This window comes from Carcharodon carcharias, chromosome 19, assembly GCF_017639515.1.
Source record: "Carcharodon carcharias isolate sCarCar2 chromosome 19, sCarCar2.pri, whole genome shotgun sequence".
NCBI lineage: Eukaryota > Metazoa > Chordata > Chondrichthyes > Lamniformes > Lamnidae > Carcharodon > Carcharodon carcharias.
Genome location: NC_054485.1, coordinates 31,405,081 through 31,433,057, shown reverse-complemented (window position 1 = coordinate 31,433,057; position 27,977 = coordinate 31,405,081). Strand labels below are relative to the sequence as shown.

At 40.9% G+C, this 27,977-nt stretch overlaps 1 protein-coding gene across 1 annotated transcript; it reads right to left on the bottom strand.

Moving 5' to 3' along the window:
• LOC121291079 (transcription factor GATA-4-like) lies at positions 1 to 27,223 on the bottom strand. Its single transcript, XM_041212114.1, has 6 exons — positions 26,619 to 27,223; positions 16,644 to 16,810; positions 12,452 to 12,577; positions 10,975 to 11,062; positions 8,984 to 9,108; positions 1 to 6,114 (listed from the first exon to the last, which is right to left on the bottom strand). The coding sequence occupies exons 1-6, from the start codon at positions 27,118 to 27,120 to the stop codon at positions 5,977 to 5,979; spliced, it is 1,146 nt and encodes a 381-aa protein (XP_041068048.1). The 5' UTR covers positions 27,121 to 27,223; the 3' UTR covers positions 1 to 5,976.
• Positions 27,224 to 27,977: the final 754 nt, after the last annotated feature.

Sequence of the window (27,977 nt, the reverse complement as noted above, 5' to 3'; positions counted from 1 at the left end):
TTGTTGTTAAGTAAATCAGGCATTTAATTGTTGTTTAATCAAAGCCTTTGCAGATTGGAATGTACATGTTGCACCTCAGAAGCAGACAACATTGTTGGATTGATTTGCACCTATTACAAAGTGTGACAATGATGTACCATTATTAATATCTTTTAAAATTTGCCTAAATACAATAAATGCATTCTGATGAAATGCTAGCAGAGAACAGAGATGGAATAACCATTTGTGTACCAGTCTACAAAATCATGTACAGGCACCAAAAACACAATGAAAATCCTAAAATCAACACTCCAAGCATACTGTGACTTATTACATTGCAATCGCAGGACTCTTATTAATCCCACAATCTCTAGAGTGGGAAATCCTGTGTTCTGTTCCTGCTGCTCAGATATCTTCAGTGTCGTGGCATGATTGTATCAGCATTGCAATGGGTTCAATCACCAGTGCAAATATAGTGACTGAGATAGTGAGGACCACTGGTGGCTCCATTTACACAGAATAAAGTCTGGTAATCACATTCCATCAGTGTCTCTCAAATCCTTGTAAAGTGTTCTTATAGTATGAGGAGTTGTTCCTGAAACTTTCTGAGCAGAACATGCCAAACCTTATCCAGGTGAACTTTATGTGCCAACAAAGACATCAGTGTTAGTATCATTTTGCCATCAGCACATTATTGAATGTTGCTTTATATGTGAAAATATAACTTATTGTACATTATCCACTGATTAGTGGTCTTAATCAACCTTGTTTAAACATATTTTGTTACTTTAGACCTTATAAATATGTGAAAGAATGAAACTATTTCTTACATTGCATGATTTATAAATGCCCCTTAACATTTGGGCACGGATTTTGTGATCAGCTACAAATAACAGCGCTCACTATTGACCTCAGACAAAGCTACCCAAAAAGACCTAACAAACTCTGCGTTGTGTATTTCCTGACACCAATTTCATTCCGGCGCCAACTATAGGGGTTCTCCGGTGTCCATCAATAGTGATGTCATAAAGCAGGCTAAGCAGCTAATGGCATTGAAGAATTCTAATAGACAGCAAAACCAAGAAGTAAAATGCAGTAATTATCCTTAACTTTCTAATCATTTTACAGAGAATGAAATAAATATTGTGACATACACGTGGAATTAAGGTAGAAGCTGAAATATCATAACTCAATTTGAAAAAATATACCTTTATTAATTTAAGAAAAGCCACAGTTTTTTTATTATGAAGAATAAATTTTGCATTCTATAAACATAAAACTAGTTTTTCAGGGCGAGTGGGACTGTTCAACAATAATTATGACCTTGGTATGCAGTTAAAAACTTAGTTACTCCTTACTCAAATAGGTATAACATTTCAAGGATTTCAACAGTGAGATTAATAGTTTAAAAGTGGGAAGTTCATGCCAATTCAAGTGATTTCTAAAGATTTCTATCTGTGGAGTCTTCCCTGTGGAGTAGCAAAGAAGCACTGACAGCAATTTCTGGATTCTGTATTTCATTGCTCATGTGCAGGCGCCTCAAAGCTCAGCCATCATTACAATGGCAAAATCTAGGTTGATGTTTGCTTTTTATAAAGGCCTGAAGCTTGAATTCACGGAAGATTTAATTATCCTCATCCTTTCTTTTAACTCTCCCCCTTTATGCATTGAAGTTGCTAATTGCAGCACAGTCATCAAATCTCGCCCAAAGTCTTCCTCAAAATGGTCATTCTTAATGTGTGAGCCCTAATGATTAGTGTAAGCGGGCAATTCAGCTGTAGAGAGTCTTCTGGTCCTCTCCTTACCCACAACGTGCTCCCTAGCTGAGATAGGGAGACACATATCAATGGCCACACACCCACACTTCCAGCAAGAGTCACCTAATGGAGATTAGACACTGGCAGATTTTTCTCTTCTGCAGCCAGAAGCTCTATAACCAATTGCAGCTGCCAATTTCTGATTCTGTTTGAAAGGGAAGAATATAAAGGCTAAATGATATAAGAGCAGATGTCTCCAGTTAAAGAGGGAGACCTGATAATTCTGTGCAGTAGTTCCAGTAACTCCAGTAGTTCCAGCTACCCCAACTGAGGTAAGAAGACACACATCAAACCTCAAACCCTTTACTTTATCTGGCTTCATGCTACAGTAAGTAGTCTCATTATTTATTAAGGTGTACAGAAGATTTTTGATCCGTGTTGCAATATACTTGATATTAACTGAGTGATGATTAACAAGGCTCTATTTAGCATATATCATTGACTCAGATTTTGCAGTCAGCGGCTAAAGAATGGCATGCACCATTCATTATGTTTACATTTGCCTGCAGACTGTCTGTAAAAATTTGCATTGAGATTTGTGGTTATTAGAGATTCAAAACAGTGCTACACCCGCCATTTGAGATCTGTGATCTGTATGAACAGTACAAGTAATGATATTTTCCTTAACCATTGAGATTGAAGAATCCTTACTGAAACTCACAGACTCTAAATCAGGAAGTATAAGTTAGAAAATTTAATTTAATGCCAAATCATGCACAGAAAGTCAAATAATGTGAGGAAAATAAAGGTAGGATTAAGAGAGAGATAAGAGAGACTGAAAGAAAAGTAAATGAAAAAGTATTTGAATTTTTAAATTGTTTTAGCTCTCTAGTTGTAATTAAAATCTGAGGGATGAAACCCCACACTTGCAACAGTAAAATTTCAGTGCCAGTTAGGTTATTTGGCAGTAATTAAGACTTACCACAACAATAAAAATGCATTTATACTTGAATAGATAAGCCCTAACTTTTTCTAATCTGCTTAGTGGTTAGTTAGTGGAAAGTATCACAACTTCACCCACTTCCGCATATGTGATTATCGACATACTATTAGAGTGAAGCTTTTGAAGATGTAGCACAACTGAGACTGCAACTTTCTAATTTCCACATGTGGGCACCTGATGTTTCCGTCTGATTTATTCCTTAATAACAGCGAACACTGACAGCAAAATCCAGACCATTAATTTATTAAGTTCACCATCCAATCACATGTAAAGAATACAATCAACTTGTACAATGCACGATTTGCAGAGTACTCATATTAAAGAAACATTTGCTTTCTTAAAGGCATCTGAAACTTAAAGTCAAAAAGACTTAGTTAACCCGCCCCTCCAGAGGCCACATATTTCAAGAAATAGTATCATTGCTGAAAGGCCTGGAATACAATGCCTTCAACCCAACTTGCCTTGTCTCTTTCTCTCTCGCTGCCGACTAGAATGACAGAAGCAAATGTGACAGTGACCATGTCATGAATAACTGGAATCTTGACTGCCTGAGAAATGGTATCCAGCTGTGGTAGCATGATTCCACAGGAATCAAGTGCTGTCTTACCTTCATGTGCATATGTAGAGGATAATTTCCCCAGTGTGGTAAATTGTGTGCTCATTGAAATCATAGGGACATCTCCCCACTGTGAGCATGTATTTGGTAAATTGCCTTCATATTGTCCTAGCTAGCTCACTATCCTTGTGCTTAATCTTAAAGATAAAAGATTGTACTTGAAGGCCTTTCTTAATGTGAGGTCTCAATACTAATTGTTCTAACATCTGCAATCTCAAATTAAGATGTGTTCCAGTGTGACTAAAAGTCCTTACAGCATCCAGTCTGCCTTCAATGCAGTTGGTACCCCTGACTCCATTACACTTTGAATGTACTATATTATTATCCTGAAGCACATTGGAGAAGTTATTTCAAATTCCTACAGAATCTGAGGCAAAATACATGAAAAATTCAGCATGTCAAATGTACAGTATGGATCAAGGTCAGTAAAAGTTATTTCATTTCAACAAAACGCTTGTTAGTTTTTTTATTAATGTAAAATCAAATTTATTTGGCAATGATATTTGATTCAGCAAGTTAGATCCCTTATACATGAACAGTGATTTTGAATTAATTTGGTGCACTCCATCTGTGCTGTTCTGTGCTTCAGTAATAATGTGGCTTCTTCAATAATAAATAGGCATATTTTACAGGTTTCAGGATTAGAAGGAAAGAAAGTAGATATTTCACTGGGTTTAACATGGTTGCCAGGAGTCTGTAGACATCTCTGAGTCACACAGCAGAAGCAGAATTCTCAGCTCCCTGGGTCAATGCCTTATATGTGGAGCTCACAAACTACCTACCTATAATAAAGGCATAGTTCAGTCAATAAAGCTCTTCAATCAATATACAGATGGTTTGTGACCCCATATGTAATCTCTTCTAAATTTATCCCTGTTGGTAGAAAGCCTCTTGTTCCCTGGGAGAGTATATTATTCCATGTTATATTTTATTCCACGTGTTACATTAGATCATCACCCCTCAGCTTAATTTCCATACTTCCCTGTTTTACGTTGCTGCTCTTGGCAAATTATAATAGGCCTTCTGGGAGAATCAAAAATGAACCATGTGTGCGTGGTGTCCCTGAAGAGTCCCAATGCTCTGTTTCACTTTCCAATTCTGTAGAGCTTTCAATAACCAAATATTTATGGTGTTGTTTAGGCCTTTACTTTGTAACTGATGGCACTTGATTCCTTCATCCTTCAATTTTACACACTTTTTAAAATTCAGTTTAAAAGTTGCTTTAGCGTGGCCCAAACCCAGCTGGTATGTTCTGATTTCAGGCCAACCTGAAGTGATAGAGACATACAACCTGTAGATGGGTGACAATTGGTGGCTGTAGTCTTCAGTTCAACACTACCTGCAAGCATGCTGTGTAGCTGGGTGAGGTGCAAGTGGGAAGAATAATTTAATGGCAGAATAATCAACTTGTATTGTCAATACATAAGCTGTGAAATGCAGCAAAATTACACTTCCAGAAACTGTGTTTTTAATTATATACAAAAATAATAGATGCCCAGAAGTGAAGACAGTGAAGGCTTCCTCCTCAAATTTAAAAAAAAGTATAAGTACTTTTACAAAATAACTGGGGGGCTGGAGGGGTGGATGGTGGTGATGGTGGTGAAATTATTCGATACCAGCAGTGCAAAACAGGCTCTTCGAAAAGTCAGCAGTCAATATTTCACTGTGCCAGTTTTTCTTCACCACTGACTTGGAAAATATTGTTAAGATTGTGCAGTTCAAGCCAAATAAAAGCAACAGGGAAACTACATAATGAGTCTCCAAAAAGTGCTATCATTCTGTGAATGTCAGTGGAAAGAAAATTGGACATGATGAAAAAATAATAGCCAGCGATTTACTAAAAGCATATTTGGCGCTGCTGGACTGAACAGTTTCACACCATAAACACTGGCCCCCAGTCTGCACACACGCGCACAAACTATTAAGAAAGCCAAGTCATAATGGTATCATTCCATACTCCAATATCCTTTTAGAAATAAATACTGCAAGAGTTATGGGCAGTAGAATGAAAAGGTTTGCACAGGAGAAATTATCTAGTGACAGACAGTCCATGCCCAACTGTGACTGATCCAACAGACATACAGCAGGCATGACACTAATATCTGAGAGACCATCTGAATTTTAATAAGTTGCTTTTATTATTAGCTTGAACCATCCATATAGAACTAGAACTACTTAGACTAAGAAAAAATAATTTCTCTATGAAACGCTGTTGTATTTTTACCCAAGGCAAGGTCTGTTCAAACTGTTCCATATCTGCAACTGTCCAGGGAGTACAGTCCAAAATATCCATTTTCAAGTGGAAAGTTAGAGACATACAGCAAGTGGTGGTCCAAAAAAAGGCACTTAATTACTAACAATGTTGGATCAGAAATGCACCAAGGTCACCTACAGTGAATTTAGGTGGTGTTAAGCCTCGGCAGTAAGACATCATTTTTGCAACACTCACTTTTTTGTTTAAATTATAACACGATATGATCCAGCATTCCATTTGATTTCTCTTCCTGGCATTATTTTATCTTCTTTTTATCATTTCCAGTTTTCATTCAGATAAAACCAATCTCAGCTGCAAACTCCATCCATGTAGCTTTTGGAGGATTGTGGCGGAGTTCTCTTTGGTGTCAGACTAGCTCCATACTGCCCCAGGGGTAAGGTTTGTCTCCCTTGGAATCTCTACTTGTGGCTGCTTCACTCGAGTTTGTCAGTTTCAGAGCTGGAATGCTGAAGCGAAGGGTATTGCCACCTGCCACTGAAGTGTCCTGGAAGCAAAGGATATGGGGGCTGTTAATGCAGAGTTTGCATAGGGTTGGGCAAGTCCATGTATGTTTGAAGTGTAATATCAGTATCTCACAGTATTAACATCGTGACCCAAAGAAATTTGGCAGTAATATTGAATCCTGTTAGCTTCAGAACTATTCTGCCAAGAAGTGTTCTGGGTTTTTACTTACATGGATCTGAGTTCATATGAAGTTTTTTTAAATTCATTCATGGGATGTGGGCATGGCTGGCTAGGCCAGCACTTATTGCTCATCCCTAATTGCCCTTGAGAAGATGGTGGTGAGCTGCCTTCTTGAACTGCTGCAGAATGGATAAAGTGAAGAATTCAGCTAATTTTCATGCTTTTCTGAAATATGATTGGGGAGAGGGGGAGAGAGAGGGTGTGATTTTTCCACCATGGATCAGTGGGATTGGAGGTGAATGGGAAGGTAAAAATTTTGACATTCTGAATCCTGACCCCAACCCGCTCACCTCCGGTGTTAATGGAGGGGGTAGGTGTGGTTAGAGTTGGCAGGCAACCATGCCACTCTCAGGAGGCGGGTAGAACATTAAAATATCTGAGAAAGAAAGCCCCAATTTTTAAAAAAAATTCTTAACTCAAGGAATCTAAGACTTGAGAACACCACAGGCAACAGAAGACAAGAGGGACTGGGTCAATGAGTTAAGTACTTTTATTGCACTGCTTGTGGGCCAGGAGAAACCATTTTCCCCTATATCAAAAAGCTTACCTCCACATGATCGGACCCATGCAATTAGCTGGTCCCAACACCCACACATCCCTAATGATTCACTAATACTCTGCATCCTGTGATGTCAGACTCCCCTCCCACAAAGTCCAAATACACCCCCACCCCCAATGTCATATTCATTGCACAATATCAGCTTCAATGTTTTGCAATGTCCAACTCCACTACCTCCCTGCCCTGCCCCTTCAACGCTCCCACTTCCCTCCACTGATATCAGACTTACCTGACATCTGTTCCATGACTCATTTTCAGCCTAACAGACAGACAGCCTGTCAATCTGACTGGCTGTTGGAGGGAAAATTTTAGTGAAGCTTTGCCATTAAATTCAGCATGGCGTGTGGGAAGCCCAAAGGCTGAGGTTAATTGGCGGAATACCCTCCCCCACTTACCCAATGCTCTCTATCCAGCTCTAAGCAAACCTCAGGGCCAGTAATTCTAATCACTTTGAGCTATTGAATTTTCACAGAAAAGTATAGTGTTGTGGGATTGATTACACACTTACAAAATGTTATCCTCGCCATGATGAAATCTGGCAGTGAATGAAATATATTAAGCGCTTTCAAAATTGGATGTTTTAACATTTTTAGGGATATTTTTTCTGATTGATGTGTCACAGTCGCAAAAAGGCATAATTGCTGACTTTTATGCAAGTTGTGTGGATGGTGTGCTCAGGGCAGGGTGGTAGCGGTGCTAAAGCAGTTCAAATAGGGAATTATGAGCAAGCTGGGGTATCTTGTCGGTTGCCAATGGCCATTGACTTATTTGTCCGATGCAGCAACAATGATAAAATGATAAAAATTCTGGGACAATGATTATTTTAAAAAACTTTTTGAAATAAAAACACAATGTGCAACATGAATTTGTAGGGAACAGATTTTTGATGAACATTTTCAATTAAAAACATACTTTTAAAATTAAGATGGCAATAAGGAAAAAAATACTTTCTGTACCAACAATAAGAGGTTACTCTCAAAAATAGCTTAGCAATGGGCACTATAAGTAGTGATTTAAAATGAATTAATAACATTCAGTTAGGCAGCCAAAAATGTGCTCTGTGTTCCGATGGTAGACAGGAACTTAATGATTAGAGTTTAGAATAATGCACTATGAAACAATTATGGTTAAAAGTGTTCAAAAATATGAAAAACACACACTTACTATACCCTGTTATAGAATCATTTTCTACTATGTTAATAAATGTCAACAAATAAAATCCTCTGTTTAGTTTACTGAACCATGTATTTCTAGGTTGTAATAAAATCTAGTTTCTAATCTCGCATTCCTTTATGTCTGGGATGTCATTATTACCTTTATGTATGATATAATCTGTGAATTAAGATGTTATTATTTCTGACTGTACTGACCAACACCACTCAAAAATCTTCCGATACAATTTGGGGCTGGTCAGTAAGTTATTCTTATAGCCAAGGAATTTAGTGATAGGATTTCCACTCTTTTGTGAGACAGAAATCTGGCACGGGTATTGTGCAGGAACTGAGAGGTGAGGTGAAACCTAACTCTGCTGTTTCTCTGCCATTTTAGGGCTTCACTGGTAAACTCAGATGTTGGGGTTGGGGAGAGCGAAAGGGAGGGTGATGGCATTTCTTTTGCTGGTCCCGCTACATAGCTCAACAGCAGATTATGGCATTACTGAGGGTGTTCCCCAGTTTCCCTGAGAATACCTCCAGAAAGCTTCCTGGACTACCTATATCTTATGTAGATACTGTTCTGGACCAAAGATTGACCCCACCAATCATGAATGAAATGAGGGTTGTTCCCAAAGATTTACTATCCTGATCCAACTGTGGGCCCCCATTTAGAAGCAGCAGATTCACCTCCTCCACTGGGCGAGAGACCCAGTTGTGCCACTGCAGAGACAGATGCCTTTCCTCAATATGATGATGACTTGTGACTGGAATTTGGAACAGAGTCGTGGCAGAACCAAAGCATGGGTGGAAGTTAGGACTTACTGCCAGAATTTTTACTCTATATAAAATTGTGCTACAAGCAATGATTAGGAAAGTATCAATTGATTCACCCTTTCATGAATACGTTGGATAAGGAATAGCACAAGATCCCCCCTTTTCCTATTCACAGATCCTACCTGTGAGCTGACCTTCTGGACTCTGCACGCAGATGAGTAAAGGCCTGGCTCAGTCTTTGGTGTGATAAGTTCTAATGCACCAGCAGCAGTGACACTGGGGGTGGATGGCATACTTGGGAAAGGTACTAAACAACAAATAGAGAAAATAGAAATATTAGAGTTTTATAATCATCACAGAAACCGTAACAAAATAAGAAGGAATGAAAATAAATGCATTTCATCAGCAAGTTATTTGATGTTTCTTACAATATGGCTTTTGATAAGATACAGCGATGAGAGAAAAAAAAGTGTTTTGTGAGACCATTAAACTTATATCAAATGATCATTATGGTAACAAAATATTGTGATACATTCTGAAATGGCTGCCTAATACTTGGAGATGATGCTTATTCAGTAGAATATTAGACTCCTGGGTGTGATGCTGAAAATTTAATTAACCAGCATTAATTAGATGTTACTTTTCAACCAAGTTATCCAATAAAATAAAGAGCCAACTAAACCAAAAAGACTAGAAATACACAGCAGAGCAGTCAACATTTGTAAATTAAAAAGGCAGATTAGTATTTTGGGTTTGAGACCCTTCCTCAGAATTGAAAACTAAAGACCCAGTCGTTCCCCGAATTTTGTCCAAAAAGGTTAGTCTGTATGTGTGAAGATACTGGAGGGGCGATTTTATTTAAATATACATCCTGAACTCAGACTGTGTACGGTGGATGGAGAAAATAACTCTCTCCAGCTGTGCACGCATGCACACACGCATGTGTGGAGGGTGAATAGATGTTAAAATAAGCACAAAGCAGCTTTGTCATTGCTGCACTCTAAAGCATTGCATTCTCTTAACATGTAAGGAAGGTAGCTCATATCTTAGAAAATCAGCTTTAATAAAGTGCTTTGTGAGATAAAGGAAATCATTAAAGTCTTTATCCATCAAGTCCACCTTCTTGATGACATAAATTGGCATAAACTAAAAATGTTGATTAAATGTATAGTAGTAAATAAATGTATGATGAACATTTAAAAGCTTGTTCAGTCTTTCCAACTCCTTCCTAGACCTCCTATATTTGAGATTGGAGATATGTTTATCACAAACAGCCTTTTCTGCATACAGTGTATTACACAAGACATTACTTTTACTCAGTTCTTTGCATATCTCATGAGAGAAGATTAATCAAAGTAATATGGCAACATTCATAAAATTGTCAAGTAGGTTAAAGAGTAGAGTTCCCCTTTCTAAAGGAGCAAAAGACAATGACCACCATGGGATGTTGTGGCACATCAGAGGTTATTATAATGAGGCATCATTCCACACTTTAATGGGTTGGTTCATTTCCCATCTGCCTAAGAATTTATTTAAAAAACCCTAAAATGAATTGAATACCTCCAAAAAGGTTCCTGCACTACCTATGTCTGCTAAGGGCTGATGTAGGTACTGTTCTGTACATCCCACTGTGCTCATCTCTCCAAGCACTCTAGTTATCTCATCACAGCCTCCATCTACATATTCAATCCCCCCATTTTTCTTGATCCTATTACCCTGCTTGGCAGATTATTTCAAATATGAACATTTTCCCTTAACATTAAATTTAAAACAAACTGTTTCCAATGCATTTAAGAATCAGAGAAAGTATATTGGTCTTTAGAAAAATATCCCCATGACAACCAATTTGTCAGTGTCTTCTGATTTAATTAAATGATCTGTGCTAACATCTGCTATTTCCCCTTAAGAATTTTAGACTTCAGATCATGTGAGTTATGAAAGTCTCTCTCACAATTGTCTTCAGAACTTGCAGTGATGGATTGCAGCTGGAAATGCCTACATGGAACAAGTATTTTAAAAAGATTCGCAATAGCAACTTCCTGCAGATTGGCACATTTTACCAGTGCTATTTTGCTGATGGCTCTTCTGTTCTTTTCTATGACTCACAATGTCTTACCAGAAAAGCTGATGGACTACACAACAAAAGGCATCAGTACTGGAGACTGTTGCTCACCTGCAGCAGGGGTGTCTTTGTTCACGTTCTTTGGTTTGCGTTTCCTGGTCTGAATACCTTCTTTCTTCATTGCTAAAGGTCGTGGTATCTGTGAAGTGAAATGAGGGCTTTATAAGTAAAACTACTTTAAAAATTATAAGTACAGCAAGGAAAAGAACCATAATGAAAATAAAAGTTCATAACTTCAAAGCATTGTTAGCTTAGATAAAAAAAATGCCCTTAGAAGATCTGGGGCCAATGTGTTAGTTTGGACGCCACTTGTACTAGCAAGACACGTTAAACATATACCAGACTGATGTGAACTGAATGTGACCTCATAGTGTAACTTTATTCATATGTCAGGTGGTATGAAGTAACTAATACTTTCTGTATCCATTTAAGAACAAAGTGATGGAATTTAAATTAGGTGGTTGCCAAATCACTTTGTCTTGCAGCTACCTTTAAACTGGGGGTCATGACTTGGGAATAAACACCTCTTCAGGAAATGTAGCTGCAGTTGCCTGTGCTTTTATAACATGTGTGCAGACGGTCTTAGTCCCTGTTCTTTATTTTTGAACTCAGTCGAAAGTACATGATCTACATTTTCCCCCCTCTTTGGTTGCATTAAAATCTGAATGAGTTTTTGACAAAGAAAAACTTACATTTATATCATGCCTGTCATGATCTCAGGATGTCCCATAGCACTTTACAATGAATTAAGTATTTTTGAAGTGTGGTCACTGTTGTAATGTAGGAAACGTGGCAGCCAATTTGTGCACAGCCAGTTCCAATAAAGAGCAATGTGATAACGGCCAGGCAATCTGTTTTTATTGATGTTGATTGAGGGAAAAGTATTGACTAGGGCACCAGGAATAATTCCTTCTTTGAAATAGTTCCATAGGATCTTTTATGTCCACCTAAGAGACTTTGGTTTAATATCGCATCTGAAAGTTGGCACCTTCAGCAATGCAGCTCTCCCTCAGAACTGCTTTGGACTGCCAGCCTAGAGTTTCATGCTCAGGCTTCTGGGATGGAACTTGAATCTACAATTTGCTGACTCAGATGCAAGATTGCAAACAGCTGAGTCCCTTCAAGGAGGATTTTCAATTGCTGGTTTATAATTAATACCAAAATCCACATACCTGACTATACACCTGACACAAATTTAGTAAATAAAACATCTTATGAGTTTTCATTGGTTGTTTCCATGGGAACATGAAACAAAGAGCAGTGGAAAAAAAACTGATCAATAAAAATGGAAACTCCACATGTTTGGTGTCTGAAGGTAAAGGATCTAAAATATAGTGAACACCTCATAAAGGGGAGAAACAAAATTAGGTTCAATTTCATCTCTCTGTAGATGAAACATTTATTGAATGAATGTCTGACCAGTAGCACTGACTTTAAATCTAAGATTAAATGTGATGGGGTTACAGAGATCTGGGTTCTGTTATGTGACACGCTTCTGAAGAGTGTTATGGACTTTGCATCTACTTACCCCATGGAGTTTCATGTACAGTCCACAGGCATTGCAGACAGGTTCTCCTTCAGCATTACGTCGCCACAGGGTGGTGGTAGTGGTGTGACAGTTAGAGCAGGAGAGTCCTTCTCTCCGAGATGCAGACTAAGAGAGAAAAGGCAGCGTTACTAACCACAAATTTCAGAGATTTTATAACTCAAACTTAATGAAAACACTGTCTCTTCCAGGCAGGTAAGAGTGTATGTTGTAGACAGGAAACTTTAATCTGTAGAATGAAAAGCTTGGAATCTACTGTTGTGCAGGCTCTGGGAGTCTTGCTTTATTGAGAAGCAGCTTTTCCATTGGCTCCTTAGTTCACAATAACCTTTAGCACCACAGATTGCCTGAGTTCAAGAATCATTTAAATTGTTTCCTAACATATTGACAGAACAATGGCAGATTAGACCTTTGCTCTCATCCTTAAATCATTTAACCTGTCAGTCAAGTCAATATACTTTAATATTGACTATTGCTTAATAAGTAAAGACTATTAAGAGTGGCTGTTAGCCTTTAATAATGCATTGTGGCCTTTGTGAATGATATGCTTTTTACTGGCTGCCTCAGCCAAGGGTGTATACTGCAGAATTGCAGGCTGACGGAACAGCTATGTTGTCCCAAGGTGGGTTAGCATAACAATAATATTAATGAGTTACTGCAGATAGTTGATGCTTTACTATTGCTGGTTAGTCACATGTGGATTCAGAAGCAGAAACCCGATGAGTTGTAACCGTTAATACCAAGTGATTATTCCTGCACTTGCCCAAGTTATTAGCTGTTTAAATATAAACTGAAAAAGTAAAGATTTGGAAGAATGCAATCTAAAGAAGATTCATTTATATTTATATTAATTTATATTCATAGTGTTGGGATCCCATTGAATTTGTAAACCCATTGTTTAAAACTGAAACAAATTTGGAACTATTTTTCTTCAGCAGCTGCTTATGTTCAGTTGAAATATCAGTTACAGGTTTTTATAGGACAGAATCTATTTGTATTACATACATGATTATATTATAAATATTCTAATTATATATATTATTTTTATAATCTGAAGTTTTAAATTGCACCGCCCGCTCATCCCATGCATAATTCTCCAACAAATCAATTATCCTTCGGAAAAATGTAGCTCCTAAATCTCTCATTAAAAGAATAGCTTGCCTTTTCTCCCTCTCCAATCTGCTCTCCTCATGGTGTTCAATCATAGTGGGATATGGTCAATCCCGCCCACAACGAAATGGCTAAATAAAGGAAGAAGGAATTTGCAATATTTTCTTGCTTCATTAAAATTGGGCCCCATTTTACCGTCCCAAACTGTAAGAGGCAGGATAGGATTGGGGCTGGCCGTCAGATCATGACTTACGTCCCCGTTGCTGATAATCATAACGTGAAAAAATAAAATGCTTTCACATTGTAAGGCACAGGGGCAAATTGGGAAGTGAACTTCCGTTATAAAAAACGGAATCTTTCCTGAAAAAAGGTCAGGAGTGCTCATTGTAAAAGCGGATTATCCTGTCTAAACCAAGACAGGTGGGGCGACTCTATCTCAAAGGTGGATCGACAATTAATCAATCAATAACTGACTAAATAGTCAGTGGGCGTGGTCATGGAACAGCGCTATGCGTATATTTGATCTGCGTGTCCGGATCCCTTTTCTAGAAGCTGCCGGCGAGAAAGTAACAATAAAGCAATGAAATGTTGCTTAACCTTCCGTTTATTAGCTGTGTTTTAACGGACATGTGTGTATTGTGCCACTGGTGCCACATTAATGCGTTGATACCACGCTGAACACACATTTAGTCAGGAAGGGTACAAGCAAACCCCCGACTCGTTCAGATGACATTTCGCAGCCAGTGCACTATAATGGCAGCTATAAACCAAGGGCTAAACATCCCACTTTCAACGTGTGGTTGAAATTCCTACTGCCTTTACCACGACAATGACTAATGGCTAAATTGATTATTTTAAACATTCGCAGCCACTTATTTAAATTAAGTGCCGAACATCAGATTCATAATTTTATGAAGTGAAATAAGTTATGGAAAAAAAAACAAGCGGTTGGCAAAGCTCTGTTGTATATTTGAGCTGAAAGTAATTACGGGACATGTCTCTGAAATTTTAAACATTGAGAAGTTAGTTCTCTCCAATATTGTAGTGCCTAATTTGTTTTTATTATCCCTTCATTGCAGCAAACATTCCTTCAGATCCTGGTAGAAGCTCCGTTTTGGGCAGGAGAAAGTTTAAATCCCGATAAAAGAAGATTCCGTGAGAAGAATTATTTTGTCACGCGCTTTCAATATTAAGCTTTAGCTGTCTATATATATATATACATATATGATATATTTGGAAAGCTTAAAAGGAAATAAATAGCTCAGAAATTTAAAAACCTTATAATAGACACACGACGTTCAATAAATCAATGACGTCCCTGCAAAAAAAAATGCTCCCTAAACCCCACCATGAAAAATGTAACCTGGTATCGTGCACACGGACCACAAAAAAACCCAAACAGCTTTCACACCACAATTTGGATATTGTTCAACTTTTTTTAAAAAAAAAACGAGTTAATACAACCCTGCTCTACAGTAATGCTGGGAACCAGCTCTTGAACTTGTCAACTTGAATTGCTTAATTGTGTAACAGCCGTGTGACTCCTTCCTGCATGTAAATTAATTCATGATGCCCTCCCAGTCAAATGACAATTTGTATCTACTTATCACAATAATCGTGAAGAGCATTAGCTATTTTCCCCCAATTAATCATTCGCCAAAGAGAAGTCATTATGCAATACTGTGCCCCCGTCTCTTCTTTGGAATCTATTGGAAAATTCACTGCACGTTAAACTATCTTGGGTCCGCGGCCTTGCTCTTGGAATGCGAAATCCACACAACTTGTACATTTGCCCTTCCGTTTGGGATTTGCAAGGCAGGGACCAGTAGTTCAACTTAAGAAGCTAATATTTTTCAATAGCTACTGGTCCTGAACGTATATATACACTAAAACCTTCTTCCAGTTAAACGGTTTATTGTATAGAGAGTGAAAACTGTCTTGAGGTAACATTTCGGCAATAAACTCGTTTGAACTAATTACATGTGACACTGTTTTGTTGGAATGAAATTTGGTGGAGGGGAACTAGATAGATTTTTGTTAGTTGATGGTTAAGGAACTAATGCAGGTAGATGGAATTAAGATACAGAACAGCCACAATCGAATCGGACGGTGGAACAGGCTCGAGCGGCTGAATGGTCTCCTCCTGTTCCGAATTCATTGAGATTAATCGTTTCATACAGAACTAGAACTAATGGATTTTCTTTAAAATGGTCCAATAAATTGATGGTGAGCTTCATCCAATAACAACGCACCCAACTAACATCTACAGAGGAAAATGAAGCTGAAAATTTTAAACGGCGGGATAAATCCTCTCCATTCTGACTGGTTCTGTAACCATCGTTACAATGCATCGCCCAGAGCAACCTAGCAGAGAAATCAACGGGCCAAATGGAGGCCTCCTGTGCTGGAACCATTCGGTGGAGGAACTAACAGTTATCAAAAAAGAATGTATTGCTAAGGAAATGAAATTCCCTTTTTATTCCAAATGAGGTTTTTTGCTATCAACACCTAACAAAATGACAACTATTGCAATTTCCAAAGTTCTGTGATTCTTAGGGGATTGTTAATATGGGAAATTCCTTAGGAAAAGGAAATTTAAATACTTTAGAAATAACAAAATAACTTCAGTAAAGATATTGAAGATTGTAAACATAAGAGAAGCATTTACAACTCAGTAAGGCGCGTTAAAGCATACATTCTAAACTTTTTTCAACTTGAAACACTATTCAACAATCCAATTGTATTCTAGTTTTTTTTTTAAGTCGAATATCTTGAATCTTTTCTGAAGGTTTACATCTTCCAAACAAACCCTTCTGCGTAACAAGGACAGTATTGGGAACAAAATGCCTATTCATCAAAAGGCAACTCCCACTCGTGCTGAATGAGCACCTTAATCGAGTGTGTGGGAGCCAGTTATTGACTGCTGGAGACTTTGCTCGGAGATTGTTACTTGGGTAACTTGAGTGTAATTATTTGAAAAATGACAGAATGCCATGGTTGCTTCACCAGCGTATGAACTGAAAATTGCAGCCACGCTAAGCTAAACGGTTCTCCCATATCTTACCAGCCGTTTGAGAGGTTTGATAAGGGGTCGATTAATTCCATTAATTCTGTTATAGAGTCCACACGCATTGCACAGATAGTGGCCAGTTCCATCTCTCCGCCATAGAGGCGTGGACATAGCACCGCAATTCACGCACTCTCGGCCTTCAAGGACATCATCAAGTAGTTCTAGGCAGAAAAAAGAATCCAAAGTAACGGTTAAACATACACTCAACCACTATATGTTATTAACGCAATATGGTGTACTATACGTTAAGGTCAGAGGTCTCGAATCTTGGCCCTCTTCTGTCGATAGCATGAAGGGTGAAGTTATATTGCCGCCTGTGCATTGCAGTTAGTAAAGCAAACACTGACAGCTATGGGGCGGATTACCCGATCAGCAAGGAAGAAAACTGCCATAAACATTGCTCGGGAAATTACAGTCTGCAGCCCGTATCTCTGAATTCAAGTGGATGGAAAAGTAGGGACTACGACCCACGATTTCCCCAAATCACTCCTTGCTACCTTTCCTAACCTGTAACACCCAAGAAGAGTGAATGGTCCTTGTCGCGCCAGCAATGCATGTGGGCCTAACTCTGGAATGCAGCAGGGCCGAGGTCCTCTGTGTAAGCCATCGCAACAATGCATGTGCGGGTGGTGTCTCACTCTAGTTTAAACGGGGTCTCGTGGGCTTTCTACCATTTTATTAATGTAAGTGGGACCCGTTCCGATATTTTCAGACATTCCCATTGTTGCTCACGTTGAGTTTCTAACTGAATGAGGAAAAGTGGAACTTTACCATATGTAGGTCTCCTGATACCGAGTTCCCGAGGATATGCACAATGCAATCTAATTTGAAGGATTATGTAGTCTTTTTAACGAACTCCAATGGGCCTTAGCTTTATTATAAATAATTAGGTCGCCTGAATTAAGCAATGACTCTTTTATACAGTCAACACAATTTACTTTTATTTTTTGGAAGATACAGGTTTAGGAGTTGTCTCCTAGATGGCTACCCTGAAAGAAATGTATTTAAACCTTGAAGGTATCGACTTAATATAGTTTCTCCATGAGAGTAACACATCCACACAAAGGTTTCCCAGTTCTTCTTGTATCTTGGACGGGAACTGCAACTGAAACATTACGTATCACATCTCGCTGTTTGAGAATTGTACCTTAGAATGTTTTCACACTCTAGAAATTTAACGCGGTATGAAACTTCGCAATGATGCAACTTTGGAGGTAGGTCGGGTTCTGAAATCCTCCACAATCAACTTGCGCAGTTTCGTTTTGGTGGTAAGCAAGTCGGGGCTGATGTTCACTTGCACCGCAACTGTAGTCCAGGGCAAAGCTATCGCCACAACCGCCGCCACCCGCCCTTACATTTCGCATTGTTATAGTATTGATACATCTTTGACTATATTCTGATAGCAGTACCCAGTGCTGTTTCCACTACACCAGATATTTCATAGTGGGCCACATGCGGTGCGTCAATGCACTTCACTGCATAGTGACAGAAAAGACTTTCAAATGCCACTTGGCATAAAGTTCACAGTCAAGTTTCACCTAGATGCTGAACTAAGTATGTATCAAGCTCAACATTCACCTGCGAGAAACAGAACAGGTTAAAGATCTGTTGCCGAATTGGGAGATCAAAGAGATCTCAAAGTTGCCATTCAACTACTCAATCAACTAATGAACAGGGTGCAATGATTTGGGCGAATATAATGTGAAAGAGTTGTATAATACAGTATTTTCTTTATGTTCCTCGAAGCAATGGACGGAATGGTTGGAAATGGACCACCTATTTTAGGTCAGCATCATTATCCCTCGATCAGCTGTATTAAAACAGGTAAATCCATTCTGTTCCATAAATATGCTCCAGCTTCTTAACAGAACAACAGCTTCTGTGGCACCAGTTTTGATTGAAATTGCTGTCCCTCTGCCTCTTTGAATGTGGACAGTCCACCTGCCTTTGACCAGAGTTCACCTGAAATTGAGTTAAGATTGTCTGCAATTGACTTCATGCAGTAGCCTTACAGTGGAATGTAGAAGCAAATTCTCTTTACCCGCCTAAGAACATAGTTCGTTTTTTTTAAGTCAATATACATCTCCTATTATAGTTAATATACAAGAAAAGCACCGCTGAGAGTCATGGTGTATATGCCGTAATTCATTCAAACTACATTCGGGGTCAGTAGGAACGAGTGGTGGAATGAATTTCCATACTGAACGGTTGGTATATATTTCATATACAATAAGAGGACTAAGGCCTGACAACTTTATAACTGTGTTTCTTTTTATTTTTTAAAGGAGAAACTATCTTCACAATTACTGTGGATTGATTCAGTGCAAAGCCAGTTTGGCAGTGCTCACTGAGGCACTTAAAGCGACTAATGAACTAAATCCAAATGTGCGACCACTCCGATGTGACGCTGCCTGACATTTGCCTCCTTTCACTGAACTCTATCACGAAGGGTCACCTCCGCGTTACCAAGTTGCTGTTCCAATAATTCACTCAATCAAAACTAAGTCCTTTATTTTAATCGATGACTGAATCCGGAAGCAGATCAGGTCTCAGGTTCCAATTGTAACTTGGCAGTTGCTGGCTTATTATGTGCCCCCCTCGCTCCCACCACGCCCCCCCAGAGTGCCACTTGTACTATTTATGGACGGACCCACATGTCGAGAAGCTAGGTAACACAATTCCATTATATCCATCTCATTTGCCATTTTATGTGGCTTCATGGTTGGCAGCGAGGCATTGCTTACGTAGATCTCTAATAATATAACACTGGCGGCTGAGCTCTATGGACACAGTCTGGAGATACGAAGACATTTCAACAAAAGTTGTTCCCTATTTCACAAAAAAAAGTATTTTGGGAACTATGTTTAAAATCTTTAAAAATATGAATGACTTTAAAAACAGGACATCATCGGATTCCACGTCCTGTCCGCATTTTTGAGACAACTATTTTACGCGTTTTTATGCCCAAATTCTTGCTCTCATATTGTGATGTACATGTATGTAATATAGATATATTTAAAGATACTGTTAGCGATGTACAAAATATGGAATAATTCTTCATTAGTAATTGGGGGAATTACAAATCTAAACCATTGAAACTTGTGGGAATTCAATCTCAATTCTGAAAGAATGTATATAGAGATGGTTTAAATTTCAGATTTGATATTTCCTACTAAACGTTAGCCAAATTACTCAGTTCGAGCAAAAACAGAAAGTGATTTCATTCAATTTGCCTTTCAGGTACTAAGGCAATCCGTGACATTTAATGCTCAATTTGAGAATTTGTAAAAAACAAAATGATGCCTCTAGAAATTAAGTTTAGATCTGAAGTTATACCATTGGCAAATTACAGTCTAAAATCACAGTGGTCAAGGCTTAGTACACGGATCCAACATGAATCTTTGTGTCATGTACAATGAAACCGGTGACCAAGTGTTTGTATGTGTGAAATAGAAGCACTCTTTCCCCCGCACATCTAATCCACACGTTTGGTTAAACATTCAGAGACTGGCAAGAATATGTCTGGGCGATGAATTCAAATATGCCAATGGTATATTATCTTAAAAATGGCTCATTTTCTTTGCCGTACGTCATTATTTTCAGGAAAGCAATATAAGGGAGAGAGCCCTGTGGCTCGAAGATGGGAAACTGCTTGAACTGAACTTTAAAAGTTATAACTTTTAAGTTATGGTTTTAACTTTTAAGTTATAGTTTTCATTGTGCGTGTACTACTTGCTGATCATCCCGCGGGGTTCCGGACACCGCCACTCTTGTTTCGGATTTAAGAATAATATTTTTTAAAGGGTATTTGATTGTGTTTTAAATTTGTACTCAGAATCTTGATGGATGAGTGTTTAATTACGATGAGAAGTGCACAGGTTCATGTTTTATACAGAATCCTTCCTTACACGCGGTGCACATTGCTGAAAGCTGCACTGGATTTCTGACCGGCCAGACAGTGTGTAATTCCAGACTATCGGAAAACAAATCTTAATTAATTTTATCAAGACGGCAGCTTTCGCGAACCTTTATTTATGTGCCGCGACACATTGAGCCATTCAAGTTTTCAAGAAATCAGGAGACTGACTCGGCAGCTGTGATCTCCTGGGTTCCGATGTGAATTGAGGATTGGGATAGGCGTGGATATGGGAATTATGGTTTCTGATATCAAAGGATTGCAGGCTCTATATTCATCGTTTTCCCGCCTATTTGTGTCTATCTCTTTTGTCTCGCTTCACTTTCCTGCTTACATCTCATGTTCTTCTGCTCCGCTTCCCATTTCTCTGCCCCCGTGACTTTCGCTTGAACCAGCGCATAATTATTGTTGAGACCACCAAAAGCAAATGACTATGGGATGTTCGTCATCCTCCACCCACCTCTTGCTTTCAAACTTTGACATTTCGTGACCAAACCCGTTACCAAACCCGCAGAACATTCATCGACTTTTCACTCCAGAAATGTGGCGGCTCGTTACTTTTGTCGAATTGATCCTGCATTTTATATTTTTTTATATATTCACTTACGAGCTGCGTGGGCTTTGCTGGCTGGGCCAGCACTTATTGTGCATCCCTAATTGCCCTTGAGAAGGTGTATATTCACTTACATTTGTAGCAACTTCTGCAAATCTGTCCTCACTAAATGTGGCCGCACTAGCAGTGTCTTTATTTAACTAATCGAGTATATAAATAGGCAGTTTAAACCCGCCCCCGCACCAAACCCCCACTTTATTATTGTGGCGGATGTAAGTCTCCCTGCGATTGGGGACATGTACCAGCTCCACCGGCTGGGATAAGGTATCGGGTGTTCGGGGGATGCGAGCGCTCTCTTTTATTGAATAGCAATGCATGGTTTTTTTTTTTGCAAGGTCGCCCTCGCCGTTTCGTTCCGACCAAGCTGGTTCCCGCGGGTGAATGGAGAGAAATCCTCGCACATCCCGAAAGCCCTTGGGCGGCGCAGTAAACGGCACAGAGTTACCGTTGGGCTGCAATTAATTTCCAAAGGGCATCAATCACGAAACTGTTGGCAAGACTTTGATTAATTCGAAAAGCAACTACTTAAAGCCACGCAAATACCACAACAGATCATTAACACAGGAGAGTTCATGTACACAATCATTTATCATATTCTTTTTTGACTAAAACTTAGATGCCCTTCTGAAATTAAAGTATGAAAAATGAAGGTTTTCCCCTCGCAGAAGTAATTAATTTTTGGACATTGAAGAGATGTTATGGGTAAAAAAAAACCCGAATATACACAGAGATAAAAATTATGTGTTTCTTTTTGGCAATTAATTTTGTAAAAGTTCAGGGGACAGAACCATGAATGGCTGCCTTATCATTTCAAGGATGTAGGCTACTGTATCCAGTTTCGGGAAAAAAAAATGGAATAAACCACTTTTCTTTCAATAGTATCCCATGCGGCCTCCTCCGCCACAAGCCCTAGTCACAACAGCCACCTGACTGCTCTGCATTTTTAAAGAAACTATTTGGATGATCATGAGTGTTTTTTTTGTGCCCGGATCCGGTGAGCAGCGGATCGGCGTTAACCCATCACAATAAACTAATCCCAATCTCTCCGACACAGGAAAGCTGCAGCCTTTGGTCATTTTAACCGTTCTTGCCTCTGGCGAGAAGACCAGTAATAAATGGTGTAACTCAATGATTAATAAATAATGCAGAGGGGGGTGGTGGAGGGTGGGTGAGCTGGTTCACGGTGCTGATGGCGCCTCTCCCCCCCCCGCCCCCATTTCCCCTCAATCCCTTCAAGCCAAAGATGCGGAAACGAGTCTGAAAGGGAAGGTTGGCCCTCCGGCTGAGACCCTCCATCCGCCCGCACTTGCCAACCCAACCTTACACTTCTGTTGATTTGCCTGTCATGATTTTGACCAGCTTGGCGTGGATACTCTCCCGCCTCATATTCCCAATCTCCTTCAATTCGATATTAGTAGGGCGGCAGCAGACTGCAGGAAGGAAAGTTTCTAACGAATTGCACCGCGGTGATTTGTTGAAAATGGGGGGTAATAAACTAGATAAACTAGGCACAAGGCGCGGTTTCTGTCCAAGCAATTTGCTCCATATTGTGCAATGCACCTCCCAGAGAGGTCACTCTCCCATTTCCCCCTCACCCACCCGCAAGACCTCCACCAGAAACCCCCCCACACCCCCCACCACCCATCCGCTCTGAAGAAATCAAGGTTTAAAATTGGGATGCACGTCAAGACTGAAAGGTCTACAGTGAACATGGGGGTCGGGTCAGAACGCCCAGCAATGTCCCTTAACATGTCTTTGTGTAATGTTTAACCTTTTCCTCGATGTGTTGGGGTACTTATCGTATATGCTATTAATTGGAGACATGCAGCCACACTGGACTTTAAGCTCGGGCAGTTTTGGTTGCTCCATGAATACCTGCTCTGATGAATATGATCCCCCACTCCACAGGTGGAGAGATTTTCCACATGGTCCCCAAATCGCCAGTGCCCTGTCTCATGCTTTTTTGGGGGGGCGGGGGGGGTGGGGGTGGGGGTGGGGGGGATCAAATTCTAAGCATTTCCCTCTTTGCTTTCATGGTAAAGATTATCTTCAATTGGTTTTAAGTCACCTCATTCCCCGAGAAAGAGGAGCTGCTCTACACCCTCCCTCCCAACCTACCCCTCGGGTTTCAACCGTCCCTTTTTTTGGTTAAAGTGGGAGCACAAATTGTGCCCTTCTTTTGAAACTTCCAATTAGTTTTGATTTTACAGTAAAAAGCACCTTCTCGGTTGAACACCACTGGGATTAGGGCTGATTCTCTGTTAACGTGGCACACCGTGTTAGAACGAATGTAGTGAGCTCGCTCGCTCATTCTTATCTATTGGCTTCAGGGTCTGATTTTGTAGCTGGGACTCCAGGAGAGAAATCTGGCACCGTTGACGGATGTGTTGTGAAACCCTGGACCCTTACAGAGAAACTATCTGCACTCAGGCACCACACCGCCTGTTCTATATCACAATTATGGATTCAAATAAATCGGATTCTCGCTCTTGCCGTTCGCATTTCCAAAATAAAATGCACCCTGCGTGTTTTGAGTGCTGAAACAGGGCATTCAGCAACTATCCCCTTTGTCCGTTCATTCAAGGCAAGGTGTGTTTCAGAAACCTGTCATTGGGGATTTGCAGCACACGGTGTTCAGTCAATGGCAACTTTCATTTCTCTCTATCTTCCCGAAAGCTACTAATACCGAACTCAACGATCTATCCAAAAATATTTTTTAAAAATGGGCAGAAACATATTGTTTAATTATTATCAGTTGCACTTTTCTAAGAAAAGAACAGTGTTAACAGTGACAACACTTCACCCGCTGCGGGCAATGGTTGGAGCTGTTGACTGGCCTCTTTGAGAGAGGCTCTCTATCCCGCTCCATCTTGTACTTAAAGGCCTAATTCACAGACCAGGCACTTCTTTTTCTCTCTCTCTCTCAAATAGCATTCAGTAAGCGTTTATCTTTTAACGAAATCTTTCCAGTTCAAGCTGAAGCGAAAGCCGCAACTTCTGACCGTTCTCTTGCCCGGTACTAAACATAGTCCCGGCCCTCCTGCTTGTCAGACCCGTTCTCCCGCAATCCTTCCACTCCCAGCCGAACCGTTCTGCCTGCCAGCGGGAACAAAGGAGCCTTCTTCCCGTCAAAGGAACTCCACTCGGCAGGGCCCTAAAAATCCCAAACAGCGCACTGAGAAACGCATTAACAAGTGGCCCTCTGGCAGGCAGTCTGATATCACCAGGCACCAGGCCCCGTGTCTGGAAGGATTTATGTGAATTGTTCTTTAGGTTTTAGTATTGTGTCGTATCTGCCATAGGCAACGTTTCATCTGTTCCTCTATCTCAGATATCAAAAGATTACATGACATGTGCAAGGGTGGATATTGGAAGCGTTATTTCCCCGCTCAGTTCTTAGTTGTAGCTTCGATCCTAGCTTGCAGAAAACGTCAATTCCTCCCGTGTACCTGCTCCTGTGCTTTAGGTTGTTGACATATACTTAAAAACCTCGATAATCCATATGTTTGCTGCACTTTGCAGAGATCGGGGACAGTGGAGATAGCAGGAAAAAAGCGGACTCTGGCAAGGTGAGATGATGTGGATGGTCACACTGTAGTTTCTAAAGCGTTGTTGCCTTCCATCGACAGGGCTGCTTGTTAAGTCTCTGAGAATCTCTTCAATAAAACCGGTAAATGCGGCTTTCATTTCTGTCTGAAACTGATCCGAGCCGCCGCGACCGATGGTGCTGAGAGCCGAAGGCAGGCATCAGGTGATGAATGGGAACATTTCGACCCGATTTAACGAAAATTAAACAGAGGCAACGAATCTTCGCGACCGGTCCAAATCAGGAAACCAGGACGGAATTGCAGGGACAATCTATTCTCATTTACCCGAATTATGTGGATTGCTTCATTAAAAATAAGATTACTTTATAATATAATACCAGCAACTTCTGGATAAGGTGTCCAGTTAATGAGATACAAAGTTTTCAATCTAGAATAACTTCTCACAGAGGAGTGCTTTGTTTCACAGAGCTCAGGGTTAACATTATCCACCAGACCAGGTTATAATCCATACTCCTAACGAAGCGAAGCAGAGGAGGTAGCGTTCCCTCCATACTGTGAGTTGGCGATTCAGACACGATCACTGAAAGGTTTGCACTCCCCAAGAAGTGGAGTGAAGCCGTGTTCTCTTTTACATTGAACAGTCATCCTTTGGAGTGTAACAGCATAATCAAGTCGGGGTTCAAAAACACACATCGAAATAAGGCAGGAGGTTGAAAATAAGGTTACATTGCGGGCGTGTGAAATAAGTTCTGTTTGTATCCTGTATTTTCCCTCTGAGTGATGTGATCCGCACGGCACAATCACCCGAATATGTGAGGCTCAATAACCTGCCTTTTCTCTTCACGCGTGCTAACTGACCTTCTTGTCTCATCCTGTATTTTCCGTTTTAAATATAAAATTACGGATTTATTAAATCACGGTGATGGGAATTCCTTTTCGGCCTGTTCAACCAAGATGTTCAAACTTACGGAATCTACGGTTGAGCTGCAATAACATCTCACCCACATCTACACACACCCCTGATACACAGGCATTGCTGCTAATCTGTACCAATTTCTACAAGGCCTCAATTCCACCTCTTAACCAGCCAGTAATCGAGATACAGTCAGCCCTGTTACTTGCGATTCAATACATAATTTAAGCTCCGTCCTGCCCTGGGTCATTACAACAGGATTCACCATGTTAAAAACTACATTTACACAGATCACGAGAACCAGCGCCTGGAAGAGAAATGCTTCTAACATTAGGCGGATACATCAGACATTTCATTTGTATAACTTTCATCGGTCGGTTAACGAGAATCCTAAAGTCTGTGCTTAGAATCTGTCCCACCGCCACTCGTTAAATAGAAAAAGAACACTAACTAGAGTGAGATCATACATATCTTTAAAACTGTCAGAATGAACGACTTTAGTTTAACCACAAACATTTGACACATTATTAAATATACACTCGAAATGTAATTTATACCAACCCCGATACTCACAAACTGTCCCCTAACTCTGACAATATACAGCTCCCTTCTAGTTCCCGTTGGTCACTGTTAACTAAATAGCACATTAAAATGTCAACATAGGGCTCTATGCACGATTTGAAACAGATTTCGTGGCTCTTTCCCTGGTATTAACCTGTGGGTATTTAGTCAAACCTGGCACTAAGCTAGGAGTTCAGGAAGATTGAGTGGGGCTGGTCAACTGCGTGCAACCGTGTTCAGAGCAAGTGAAATGTTCGGGAAGGTTACTTTAGCAAAATAAAACTGTGCTCGGAGCAATCCCTCCGCCCCATATTGCTCCCTCTTTGTACCTTTCTCTCTCTGCGGTGACTCTGATCTCCTTGGCTCCAACACTCTCCCACATTTCCCTAATTTACAGACAGGTAAACTGGCTTCCTACCTTCGCCGTGCCTGCGAGCCGGAATCAAGCTGAAGGGAGGATTCTCCAAGGGAGCCGGGCTCCAGGCGGTGGCCGCCTCCGAGCTCATGTACTGCGGGTAGTGGTTGGGGAAGGAGCCGCTGAGTGTCCAGCTGATGCTGACCTGGTCCCGCACGGCGGCGGCGGCTGCCGCGGCTGCAGCCGAGGAGATGGAGAGCGGGCTGCTGAAGGCGGTCTCCCGGGGAGTGGAGACACTGGGCGGGCTAGAGGAGGGGAACGAGGCCGTGGAGTGGCGGCTGCACGAGGGCTCCTGGCTGCTGCCGGCTGCCTGAGGCCAGGCAGGGTGAGGGGACACCGGGCTGGCCTGCTGGGACGAGCCGCCCTGTAGGTAAGAGAAGCCCGAGAGAGCCGGGTTTACTCTGGAGGTCGGCACGTAGACGGCAGAAGTGGCCGAGTGCAGGAAAGCCCCGACCGGGTCCGGGTGCGCCGTGTACGGCGGGGGATTCGCCAAACCCTGGTACATGCCCGGCGGAGAAGAGAGGCTGCCAGTCCCGCACACAGAGGCACTTCACCCGGGGAGAGCTGCAGCCAGCACCCGCTTGGTTCCCCCCACTCCCTCAGCGCCCCCCCTCCCACCCCCCCACCCCCAACCCCCTCCCAAACCCCGGGGTTATAGCGTTAACAGAAAGGAAAAGTGTCCTTTAGTGTAAAGTCCTCTCGATTCCAACTGGTGCCAAATCGTCGCAGGTCTGAATCCGTCCGAAACCGGGAGAGCTGACCCGTGCCAGTGACATCTGCCAGGAACCCAGAGACGGTGGGGGTGGGGAACCAACTTTCCAACTGGGAGAGGGTGCGAGTGAGGGAGAGAGAGAGAGAGAGAGAGACAGAGTTCATAAAGTGGTCAAAGATCGAAGTAAAAAGCGAAAGGAAATGGAATTCAAATGGAGGGGGATTTGGGTAGATCCTCCCATTCTCTGACAGTCTCCCAGTAACTGCATCTCCCTGTCAATCTGCCGCTTAACCCTTTTAAAGGCGGCGGCTGCAGCACTGCCGGCCGGGACGAGAAATAGTAACTTTGCCGCCACTGGGAATGTGCAATCCGAGGCGGACACAGCCCTCCCGCTGGACGAACTGTTGCTCCCGATATTATAAGACCTTCAAGTGATCGGTTTGAGACGGATTGGCCCAGGAATAAATTATTCAGAATGGAAACAGAAAATGACCTCAAATTAAATTCACAATTTAAGGCAAGAAGTGTAGTCAGGCGTACAGTACAATAAATAAAATCTCCCTTTTGATTCCCTACTGGACATATTAGGCTCTATCCACTGTTCACGTTCTTTGCCCAGTTGGAGTGTGTTTAAAGCGCAGACACCCCTC